Source organism: Rhinopithecus bieti, unplaced genomic scaffold, assembly GCF_001698545.2.
Source record: "Rhinopithecus bieti isolate Rb0 unplaced genomic scaffold, ASM169854v2 scaffold_11919, whole genome shotgun sequence".
NCBI lineage: Eukaryota > Metazoa > Chordata > Mammalia > Primates > Cercopithecidae > Rhinopithecus > Rhinopithecus bieti.
Genome location: NW_016807055.1, coordinates 963,601 through 976,065, shown reverse-complemented (window position 1 = coordinate 976,065; position 12,465 = coordinate 963,601). Strand labels below are relative to the sequence as shown.

The 12,465-nt window shown below is 34.6% G+C and overlaps 1 protein-coding gene across 1 annotated transcript in view; it reads right to left on the bottom strand.

Annotated features, from left to right (window-relative positions):
• Window positions 1–12,465, bottom strand: part of ABCD3 (ATP binding cassette subfamily D member 3) — a 98,111-nt gene that overhangs the window by 37,714 nt on the left and 47,932 nt on the right. Inside the window, exons 3-6 of the mRNA XM_017879792.1 lie at window positions 10,897–10,995; window positions 7,772–7,860; window positions 1,946–2,015; window positions 535–632 (exon numbers count right to left, since the gene is read on the bottom strand). Of these exons, the coding sequence (XP_017735281.1) occupies window positions 535–632; window positions 1,946–2,015; window positions 7,772–7,860; window positions 10,897–10,995 (356 nt within the window). The remainder of the gene's footprint in view (window positions 1–534; window positions 633–1,945; window positions 2,016–7,771; window positions 7,861–10,896; window positions 10,996–12,465) is intronic.

The window sequence follows — 12,465 nt, the reverse complement described above, 5'->3', positions numbered from 1 at the left end:
AACGAATTAAACAAATAATCTTTTAAAAGTAGAGAAACTTACCTTACTAAGATTTGAATACAGATCGACTACACTGTTACAAAATTTTCTACATCTTGTGTAAGCAGCTGGTCTGGATTAGCTATTCTGTTGTCCAGATTTCCCATTTTATAATATGTGAAAGATCTAAAATAGCATGAAGAAAAGTAATTTTAAAACAAGTGACTTTAAAGATAAAATGACAACCAAAAAAATCACATTACACTGCCTAGCTCAAATACATAGAAACAAAAAAGTTTGGAGTCAGAAGAGATCCTATCAATTGCCCTGATTTTAGAGAGGAGGACACAAGTCCAGAAAATGATGACTTGTCAATTAATGGAAAAGCCAGTACTAGATTTCAAATAACTGAGAGGTTGTTCCCAATATGCTTCTGTACCTAAGAGTGGTTTTCTTAGAAAACATACAATAAATAAGAAAACCGCTATATTGATCAGCTTCACAAATAGTACTCTTCTATTTAAATATTTTAATATAAAATAGGTTATCACTTACTGAAGATACTCCTCATAGAGGTATTTAGTGAGCCTTACTCGGAAGCACAGTTTAAGCTCATTTAACCCATACTTCAAGAAGTTATTAACCAGAGAGATCTAAAACAAACAAACAAATATTATTGGTTTTGCTTTTCATTTCTGCTTACTAAACTATAAATTATTTCTCCATTATTTCCTGTGTTCCAAATCCCATAATTTTATAGCTGAATCCAAATTATATAATTCAGTTCTGTTTTACTTTACTGCATTTAGCTAAATCAAATGTACCTGGTTTGAATTATTCTATGTTAAACTTTAGATGGAATATGTTAATATCATTAATTATGAGACGTATCTTGCCATTTTTTTTTTTTTTTTTGGGTAAGTGGGCAAAAAGTCAAATCTATCCCCTTTCTAGCCAATGTAAAGACTTGCTTTTAGGAGTTCAGACATTTATGTTTATATTTTCTGTTTCCTACTATCAGTACCACAACCCTAGACAACAGAATTCTATATACACTGTATTTGCATTTTTAAAAAAAAAAAAAAAAAACTACAGGTTTTACACCAAGTAATGCTATTTTCCAGATTATATCTAGAGCCATCTTTACTCACATTTTCCATCATTACATTAAAAATGTTCTCAAGTGGTCTTTGCTGAATCTTCATCTTTCATATCTGTGGTGCTTGCTTATTCCAATTGCTTATTTTAAAAAGTCTGAAAGCTATGCAGCCCCATCTTCCAGCTTTATTAAACAAGAATTTCTGGCAATTTCAACGTAACTGGATTTTACAACCAAGCTTCTCATTTTTACTCACAAATTGAGAACATTAAATTCTTATAGTGCCAAGAAATGAGAACCAAACTAAGAAAATCACTGATATTTTAGACTAAACAATTTATCTGTAAAAAATTCAGACCATAAATTCCAAGTTAACTTAAAGTAGATTACTAGTACAAGTTACGGTACTAGTTTATGGCCTAAAGTAACCAGGATGATTTGCACTCCCCCCTCTAAATGCCCCCCAACTCCCCAAGTTGCCCCCCGCCCACATACATTTTGCAATGACTGGAAACATTTCTGGTTGCTACAACTAAGAGAAGGGTGCTGCTGCTATCTAATGGGATGCTGCTAAACACCGAAGAAAACCTGGACTGAAGGTTAAAAAAAATGCCAAAAACCCCCTCACCCACATACATATGTATATGAATATTTATATACACATTACAAATGAAGCTAAACCAAACATAATCCCCTTTTTATCTAGTATGAAGGTTTACATTGAAAATCATACTATAAATTACAAACCTAAACTGAAAATAAGAATATAGTATCATAAATCTTTAAAGAATTTAATAAGTAAAACCCCTAAAGATTTTAAAAGATGCAAATTTCCCGTGTTAAAAGATTTTAATAAATTAAACTTACAAGAGGCATGACAGCGATGAAGTTGAGTAAGTATCTCTTGAAATCTTTCCTGCTACGACCAATGATACCACTGCAAAACACCACATGCAATGCATTAGTTGCAAAAGAAGCAAAATCTAACACTAGGAAAACTTCTGTAAAGCTCTAAAATTACTCTAGGAAACTTCTATTAAATCAAAACAATCAATAAAAAAGATGCTGAAAAACACTTTTTTGCAAAAACATGTTTGCAACTTTAAAACGTCATCATTTTGAACTTGCTGGAAACTCATCCTGCAAAAGGCGAAATTAAACAGAATGATAACTAATTACTTCTTAGTAAAAATGGCTGCTTTAAAAAAAGGCTTAAGTGGCTACAAAACAAATTTAGAGAGCAAAACAATTAACAACTTTATAGTTCCAGGAATGGATTATTATGAATAAACAAAGTACCATTTGTTTGTTTTAAAATATTTTAACAATCTGATTCTCATTTGTGTGAACTAATGGCAGGAGACAGACTAATGGGGAATCAGACAAAGGGTCAAGAGTAAATATTTTAGGCTTTGTGCACCCTAGGGCCTCTGCTGCAACTACTCCAATTCTGCAACAGTAAAAAAAAAAAAAAAAAAAAAAAAGCAGCAAGGAAGACGTGTGGCTTACTATTCTAATAAAACTTTACCAAAGCAGATGGCAGGTAGTGAGATTTGACCTGTGGGCTATAGTTTGCAAGACTGGACTAACGCATGAATCAGAGCCCGAAGTGGATCTATAGAGGCTTCATGTTCTCCACACACTTCACTAGACTAGCTCCTCTTTTGCCTATTGTTCATCTGTTTTACCGTATTTTTCTGCTTTTAAAATATACAGTTAAAAATTTTTTAAGGGTTCTAAACTTAACTAAAATTTGAACAGAGCATTTATGATATAAGTAAAGCATCTTTGAGTTAAGATATGTGTATGATATACAAAGAATAGAATCTATTTGTCACTAGAACTCTTATTTCAAATAATACTTAGTAAATTCCCAAATTTCATAAGATATTTGTATAAAACATTTGAGAAACACTGGACTAATTGGTTAAACTCTAGCTGCCCTGCACACACAAAAATAACTAGTATATGACTAGAGAAATAATTTCCTTTCTATGAGGGAGTAGATAAATAAGTTTGGGAATCCCTAGGTTAAACAAAGCTAACAAATGTCTTTTACCAAGACCTTCTCAAGCTTTTAATGTATAGTATGTGCATTTTAACTCCTCTGTGAGGGGTCTGTAGTATGAAGCATTTCCTCTACATAGCCAAAGGATTCCACAGAACATACTTTGGGAAATGTTCCTTAGACTGATTGAAAGAAATTAAATACTACAATTTTATGTAGCCCTAAAAAGCAAACAATTAAAACAAAAAGGCTGACTACAAGAAAATTAATAGAACCACACAAAATGTTGGTTTATAGCAATAAGAATATTAAGATCATTAAGCCATCAAGACAGTACAAAAGGTTCAGAGATTTTACGTTAAAATTGTTTGAACCAAATCTTACATAAACCAAAGTGCTTTAGTGCTGCCCAAGCTTGTGAAACACACAAGAACAAGTGCCAATCATTCAGCATAGGTTTACCATTGAGTTAGCAGCTATAAATTTAAAAAGTGGTCTCTTGAATAAAGTCTTATTTCTGCTTATTATTCCGACCGTGCAATAAAAAAATTAACAAAACAATTTTACAATAGCCCTAATGAACATACAACTTCCAAATATTTAAGAAACTTTATAAAAAGGAGAGTTTGGGTAATTTTAAATTCTGCTTGTAGCACAAATGGGTGAAAATAAATACATTATTTATGATTAGATAAAGCAGCAACAAGGTACGAAGAATTTTCCTCCCATGTCAGCAGAATTAGTATAGTTTCTACCGTTAAAAAGGGGTGTCTTTCCTATTAAGATTTGGTCTATACTCCAAAGTCCATTAGTCCACATCACAAATAAGTTTAAAATTGAAAAGAATAGTTAAAATGAAGTACATTAAGGACCATAATTAACGTTCCTTGAGGCTCCTCTTTAGCAGAAATACAATGAATCTGGACTTACTCTTAGAAAAGGGCAAAAAGGGAAAATAAATAAATAAATTTGCACTGTAGCTTAAATACTGAGATGGAGAATATATGTTACTTCAGCAAATAAAATTATCCAGCTATAATGTACAATATTTTAAAACTTTCTTTTTTTGAGATAAGGTCCAAATGTTAAAGAATTTCATACACAGCAGAGGCTCAAAACTATTTAGGAGAAAGTTAACAACTTTAAAATGAGTGTTTTACAATTGGTGAGTATAGGTTAAGAATATAAGGAAGTTCTTTATGTTAATCTTTTTTTTTTTTTTTGAGACAGGATATTCCTAAGCTGAGGCGATCCTTCTGCTAAGCCTCCTGTGTAGTTGGGACTGTAGGCATATGCCACCACAGTCAGCTAACTTTTTTATTTTTTGTAAAGACGAAGTCTCACTGTGTGGCCCAGGCTGGTCTTGAACTCTTGGTCTCAAGTGATCCTCCTGACTCAGCTTCCCAAAGTGTTGGGATTGTAGGCATGAGCCACTACACCCAGCCCCTTATTCTATTTTTACAACTTTTCTGTAAGTGTAAAGTGTACCAAAATAATGGTTTTTAAAAAATTGTTCAGAAACTCATATAAAAAATGAAAAGCAATTTTTAAAAAATCTCATAATTAAATTTTGAAACTGAGTACTACACACACGTGCACATGATTAGGCTCCCCCTACAAACACCCTTCAAGGGAGACCAATTAACAAGCTCTCAACTCCAGCTTCTAGTAAGTGTTTAAGGCACTTAATTTTAAATATGAATTCACAGCCAAGAGTCATAGAATGCTTGAGGAAAGCCTCCAATGTGAATGACAACAGAATAACAAACAAAGGACCATGAAGGAAACAAAAAATGCAGGGAGCTAAAAACACATTAAAAAATTACATAGCTTCAGAGGTGAAAAAATATTGCATCCTTAAAAGAATGATTGCTATAAAAATGAACATCCATATAAAAGATAACTCTTGGAAATAAAATTATAACAAATAAAAATTCACTGGATAATAAAGTTAAAGAAATTTCCTTGAAAATAAAATAAAATGACAGAGATAAAAATAGAAGAGAAATTATAAGATAATCAGATCATCAGTCCAGAGGCTCCAACACTCAGCTAATAAGAATTCCAGAAAATTGGAGAGGAATAATTTCTTTTTAAGCACAAGAAAATTTCTCAAATGAAGAATGAGTTTCTAAATGGAAAAAGAGTTCACCTAGTGCCCAGCACAAAAAATTCATACTAATGTTCAGTGAAATTTTCAAACATCCAGTAACACAACATCAACAATTTTTTTAAAAAGACGGAGGGGGAGATTGAGGGAGAAACAAAACAAATCTCCAGCTACAGCTGAGCAATCAGAATGGCAAGAGGCCTCAATACCCACCCTGGAGCTGTACAACAGAATCTACCAGATGCTTCAAAAAGGTTTGATTAATTGAATCAGAATATCTAGTGGTGGGGCCCAGACATTCATAGTTCTTAAAATTCTCCAGATGATTCCAATCATTCTGCAGCCAAGGTTGAGACCCAGAACATAGTGATGCTCTCAAAATTCTGAAGAAAAGTGAATTCCAACTTGGAATGCACCAACACAGCTAAATTATCAATCAAGTATGAGACTAGAAGAAAGAAATTTTCAGATCTACAAGGTCTCAAAAATTTATCTCCCTTCACCTTTACTCAGAAAAAGAGTGCATCTGCCAAGCCGAGAAAGTAAACTGAGGAAGATTAAAAAAAAAAAAATCCAGAAACAGGTTATTTAATTCAGGATACAAAGATGAAAGAAATTCCCAGAATAATGATAAAAGCAAGTTCAAACATGATTGCTATTTGGTGTGCCTAATATGCAACCAATCCTAATTAAAGCAAGAAGACCCGGCACTTTGGGAGGCTGAGGCGGGCGGATCACAAGGTCAGGAGATTGAGACCATCCCGGCTAACACTGTGAAACCCTGTCTCTACTAAAAATACAAAAAATTAGCCAGGCGTGGTGGTGGGCACCTGTAGTCCCAGCTACTCAGAAGGCTGAGGCAGAAGAATGGCATGAACCCAGGAGGCGGAGGTTGCAGTGAGCTGAGATTGTGCCACTGCACTCCAGCCTGGGCGACAGAGCCAGACTCCGTCTCAAAAAAAAAAAAAAAAAGCAAGAACACAGGAAACTACAAAACGTATAGGGCGGGGGTGGAAATAGAAAGATGAAGTTGATAGATTAGTTGGTGTCTGACCACTGAGAAGATTTCACAGTATTGTCAAAAAGCTCAAGCTGAATTAGGGGGAAGTAGGTTTAAAAAAAATAATCATGTGCACAAATAACCGCCAATTTGTAAACACCAGGAAAAACAAAAAGTTGTATGGAAAAGCAACTACCAAAGTATGCCATGTGGTTCAGCTGTAAGCAACAGTCAAAATTATGTAAACAATAAATTGTGCTTTAACAAAAAATTATATAATTTTTATTATACATATAAAACATGGAGAAGATGAGCATGGAGGGAGTGTAAAAGGGCTAATTTTCACCTTCCAAAGTAGGAGATGAACACTTACACTTTTGAAACTGAGAAATCTATAAGCAGTAATACAAGTATGCAATATAGAAATGCAGACACAAAATAAATGAAACAGTAAAAAGAATAGAAAATGACTGACTCCAGGTAATGGCAGGAGTGAGAGGAGCCAAGGAACTGATGTGTTTTGTCATTAAGTCCTGCAGGACATTTGACATTAAGCTATGTTCATATATTACTTTGATTAAAATTAAAAGGCACAGGACTGACCACAGGTTTCAGGGAGACTTGGGTGGAATGTGAGGGCCTACATAATTTACCCCTATTCAGAGGTATGTACTTTAAGGGCTTTAATCCTGTACATACAAGATTCTTTACTGTCCTAGAGAAATGAGTCAGAGAACATGGTGATAAAGCATTCTTCCACTTCCTACAAATCTTTAGGAAGCAGATCAATAATCTAAGAGAAAAAAACCTTTATTCCAAAATGTTGGGGCATTTAACAATTTTAAGTACTGTCATTCAAAAAGTTATTTTAGATGAAATACTCCAAGGAATTTTCTGACAAAATATTGCATATCAGGAAATAAAATTCCTAGCAAAATTTTTTACTCTGACATTCTAATTGGTATTATGAAAAATAAATTATTTATTAACGGATAAATGGTAAATTGTTATAACCCAAGATATCCCAACTGACATTTCTTATGTTTTTACATTCAAAATTAGCAATTTGCAGTGATTAATAATATGTAGAAACACTATAATGAAAAAATGTAAAAAGCACTAACACCAGATGTGGAAAGAAATGTCTAAGAACTGTTTTCCCTTCTAATAAACACGCTCAATGTGATTCTTTGAAATGCTTTGAAATTTTCCTCCAAATTATCTAATTAATTTCAGAAATCCAACTTGGTGGATTTTTAGAATTCCCATTACAGCACTTATTATACTGCATTTTAATTTTCTGTCTACCTGTCTCTAACTCTTGATAAACTGTCAGCTCAGCAAGGCTTGGTACAGTTTCTCCTAGTTGCTGGCATATAGATCCTTATCACAGTATAGCACATTGCCTGGCACATGGGAAACACTAAGTATTTTTTAAGTAAATGAACAAACACATAATTTGACTTGAGTATCTTTTACCTAATTTAGAATCTATTTCTTGCTTATAAAGATCATGCTTAAATATGAGACAATTAGCATTGCATACATATAGGAGGAAGGTGAATGAAAAAGTACCTTTCAATTAGTGTTCCATTTTGAATCATCCAAACATCACAATATGTTCGAGACACCAGCGTAACAGCAATAAGTACCAAGTAACCTGTCTAAAATAAACCAGGTATAGTAAATTAACTAAATGCATTTTAGAAAGTTCAAAGAAATATTACCTTGGTAACAATTTTTGGTTTCCAAATCTAAAGCTTTATGTAAGCTTTAATACAGTTGCCTGACATTTTTTCTATGAGCAATTTTAAATATAGTTAAAAGGGAACTCAAGAATATTACATGAATGAAAAAGGCCTCATAGATTCATTTAATCTTTCTCATTCAGAATTCAAAAGTGAATTCAAGGCAGGTCAAAGGACTTGCCTTCATATACCTAGTCAAGGACAGAAGCTAGGAATATAACTTAGATTACCCAGATTATAGTGTACTGTTATTTTCTTATATTTTTAACATACAACTTTAACAAAGAAAAAAGACAGTAACTGTAAATATACAGCTAACTAACCAAAACTGAAGCTTACAATTTTGCCTAGGTAGAATAAATTTGGTTTAATTTGTTAGAAAAACTTATAATAGTGTCCACGCCCTCATAGGGCTTTCAATTTAGTTATGAAGGGAAGAATTATACTTTAAAAGTAGCAGACAAATTTAGGCAAACATATTTGTATCACTTCATGTCCTAAGCTGTGGGATGGGAAGGTTTGGGGTGCCAAAAGACAGTTATGGCATTAGAAATACGATAAATAGTAAAACAAAAAAGAGAATGAGGATTAAGGGTAAAAAAGATGAAGAATTTAATGGGAGAAAAAAGGGATTAAAATCACATGAACTATGGTACTGTACTGAGTTTATACACATAAAATTATTGCAAGCTTCTCAGTAGAACAAAAGTGATGTTAAAAGTGATGTTTAAAGAATATTACTTAAGCAGTGCTGTGCAAGACAGATTACAAAGCAGGGAAAGTCAAGACACTGGGTAGGAATCAGTTATCTCTCTGTGAGATGAGAATCCTGCCACCCCAACCCCAAGTACATACATTTAAAGCTGATCTTAAATTTTCTAAATTGGAAGAAGAAGACAGTGACATAGAAGCCAAAGTAAGGAAAGAAGGCCTGCAGAGGGTGGGAGGCTGGCCAAATTAGCCCCTTCTACCTCCCTTACTAATTCCCAAGGACTCATCCAATATCTCCAATTTGTTTCACATTCATTGAACCCCTGCAATAGTTGAAATGAACATTAAGCTGTTAACTGATTGGAAGGTAATATACGAATCTTTCCAGAAAAGCTTGTATTTTAAATAAGGATTCTTCAAAGGCAGGAGGGTTGTAGAAATGAGAGAAAACAATTTGTTATGCCTGAAGAGTCACTGGAAATAGTCACAAAAAAGATAAGAAGCATTAATCAATTTTTAAAAACATATTTGTTTCTGTTGTGGGGACGGACAGGATGTCACAGACATGATGTTGTAAACAAATGAAAGATTGAGGACACAGGGCCAGATCATAAAACAATAATCTCCTAAGCAGATGATATTAAAAGGAAGGCCAAAGTCAGGTTGTGATTTACCCTATAAAAAAAAGTCACATGTTTTAATCAGGATTTTAAGAAAGAATACAAATTGGAGAAGGAAAAGAAGCAAAAAGACCAATTAAGATATAATAATCCAGGTAAGATATAGTGAGAACGGTAAGAATGTAAAGGGAGAGAATAATTTATGAGAAACTTTAGGATACTTAGAAAGAACATTTATAATACAAGGGAAGGAGCAGATCTTAAAAGTGTGTGATCTCATTTTTAAATTAAAATATATGCTTACACACAAGATGACTATATATCAAAATGAGTAAGAGGCTGATAGGTGCCAAAAAAAAAAATCTAGCTGCATTTTCTAATTTTCTTCAAGGAACATGTATTACCTCTGTCTAATTAGGAAAAAACAAGTGCTATTACTTTTTTTAAAAAGAATTTCTCAAGGGCAGAATCATCAGGACATGATGCCAAGGTGAGGGGAAGAGCAAATCCAGCATGATGAAGAAATGGACGTTGTCTTTGGGAACTACAATGCTTTAACAGTTAAGTACAGGAAAAATTAGCAGATCCCAGTGGTCAAAAAGGGTGACAAGGGGAAGAGGAAGAGTTGAAGGTAATGATATTTCTAGTTACAGAATGAGAGAATGCTGAGGAAGATGGAGAACACAGCATTATTTTAATAATCATTAAAAATGTTTATCAAATAATGAAGATAATCTTGATAAAAGAGCAAAGGAACGAATTATAAAACTATTCATACAATCAGCTCACTTCCTGAAATACCTGATGAATCCAGGTATCATTTTGAGTATCTTAAAAATATTTAATCAAATACATTCCACACTAATGTGACTTGTTAACATCTCAATGTAATAAAAAGGTTTGTCTTTTGACATTTAACCCAGTTTTTATTGACAGTATTTAATTATAACAAAGCAATACCATTTGGGGTAGCTGCACGGCAGTACCCTAGTATTTCACATAAAATGAAATAATATTTCATAAACAAGAGAAAACTATTTAAAACTGGCACTGAACAAGGGTTTTTGTATGACAGGTGATGATTTAAAGACAAAAATTTAGTAGTCTTCTTTACCTACAGAGAAAACGTTTAACCTATAGTATAACCAGAGTTATGATTTTATTGTTCTAATCTTATGTAACCTTGAAAGTTGAACACCTAATAATATAATTTGGGTATCTGTCTCCACCCAAATCTCATGTTGAAATGTAATCCCTAGTGTTGGAGGTGGGGCCTGGTGGGAGGTGTTTGGGTCATGGAGGCAGATCCCTCATGGCATGGCGCTGTCCTCCAGATAGTGAGTGAGTTCTCATGTATCTGGTTGTTCAAAAGTACATGGCACCTCCTTGGCCCTTTGCTCCCTCTCTCGCCATGTGAGACACTGGCTTCCCCATTCACCTTCAGCTGTGAATGCCAGCTTCCCGAGGCCTCCCCGGAAGTGGAGGAGATGCTGCACCATGCTTGTACAGCCAGCAGAAGCACGAGCCAATTAAATCTCTTTTCTTTACAAATTACCCAGACTCCGGTATTTTATTCAAGAATGGTCCAATATACTTAAGATTACAATTTCATAAGACTTACCTCTTTACAAAATGTTCTAGGGACCATGATTTTCAGAATCTGTGCGAGCCTTGAGAAAAACACCTTGTCCACCACAGCTCGCTCCTTTTTTCCCTCTTTCTGCATTAAAAAAAGAAGCCCTTTTAAGATCGCTATAACAAATGTATCATAAAATTAAAGAACCATGTTTCATCTAAGTCAATATAAACAGTTATCAAGATAAATACTGAATTTACAAAACTCAGACTTGCATACTTACACTGCTCCTCATATTCAAACATGTTTTTGAGAAAATAATGTTATCTAAAAACTGAATAAGGAAGTGCATTCTGGAACCACATAATTATCTGGATGAAGAAAACTGCAAGTAGAAGAAATAGCAACTGCAAAATACCAAGGTGAACGCCTGCAACGTGCTTGAGGAAGAACAAAATGGCCAACCTGGCTGGAGCTGTGAGGAAGGTACCATCACAGAGGATGAGGTCAGAGAGACAGCTGAAAAAAAGGCCAAGGGCTTACTGAGTTTTATATTAGCCACTTCCTGATTAACATCATATTAAAAAAAAAAAAATCCTGAACAGAATTTTCCCTGATACCAAATATAGGAAATTTTTGGATTCCTAGATTTACCATTTACCATTTCCAATATACAGTCTGTCAATTCACTCTCTCTTCCTCATAAAATTCAAAGACAGACAAGGTTCTTTCACTCATGCAGCTCACATTCTAGCGGGAGAAACGCAGACAAAAAATAAACCAATAAATAAATTATTACGGATAGACTAGGCAGGGTCATGAGAAAAAAAAGAACAGTTCACACAGGATGGTCTGAAAAGCCTCTTGACATTTAAGCTTAGACATAAAGAAAGAAAAGCCATGTGATTATTTAAAGTGGGTACCAGGGTGGAGGGAGTGAAGCACAAGGAACACCAAGCACAAAAATACGTGTTGGAAATAAAATAGGTGTGTACATTTCACAGCAAGATGGCAGTATTGCTACAGCAAAGGGAACAAGAATGAGAGAAGTTTAAAAGGTAGGCAGGGCTTATAAAGGACAGAGGCTTGAAGCCACAGTAAGGACTGAGAGCTTACTGCTATTGTAGACGGATTTAAAAGAAGATAATCTTACCTCTCTCAAGAGTTTTTTCATTTTCACTAGCTCCATGAAAATGGAAGTACTGGCCGGGCACGGTGGCTCAAGCCTGTAATCCCAGCACTTTGGGAGGCCGAGACGGGCGGATCACGAGGTCAGGAGATCGAGACCATCCTGGCTAACACGGTGAAACCCCATCTCTACTAAAATACAAAACTAGCCGGGCGAGATGGCGGGCGCCTGTAGTCCCAGCTACTCAGGAGGCTGAGGCAGGAGAATGGCATAAACCCGGGAGGCGGAGCTTGCAGTGAGCTGAGATCTGGCCACTGCACTCCAGTCCGGGCGACAGAGCGAGACTCCGCCTCAAAAAAAAAAAAAAAAAAAGAAAATGGAAGTACTAAACCATTTGCAAAGATAAGGAAAAAAGTGACGAGACTTATTACTCTTGAACTGTTTGGGAGAATAGACAGGGGAAACTTCTTGGAAAAGGCAAGACA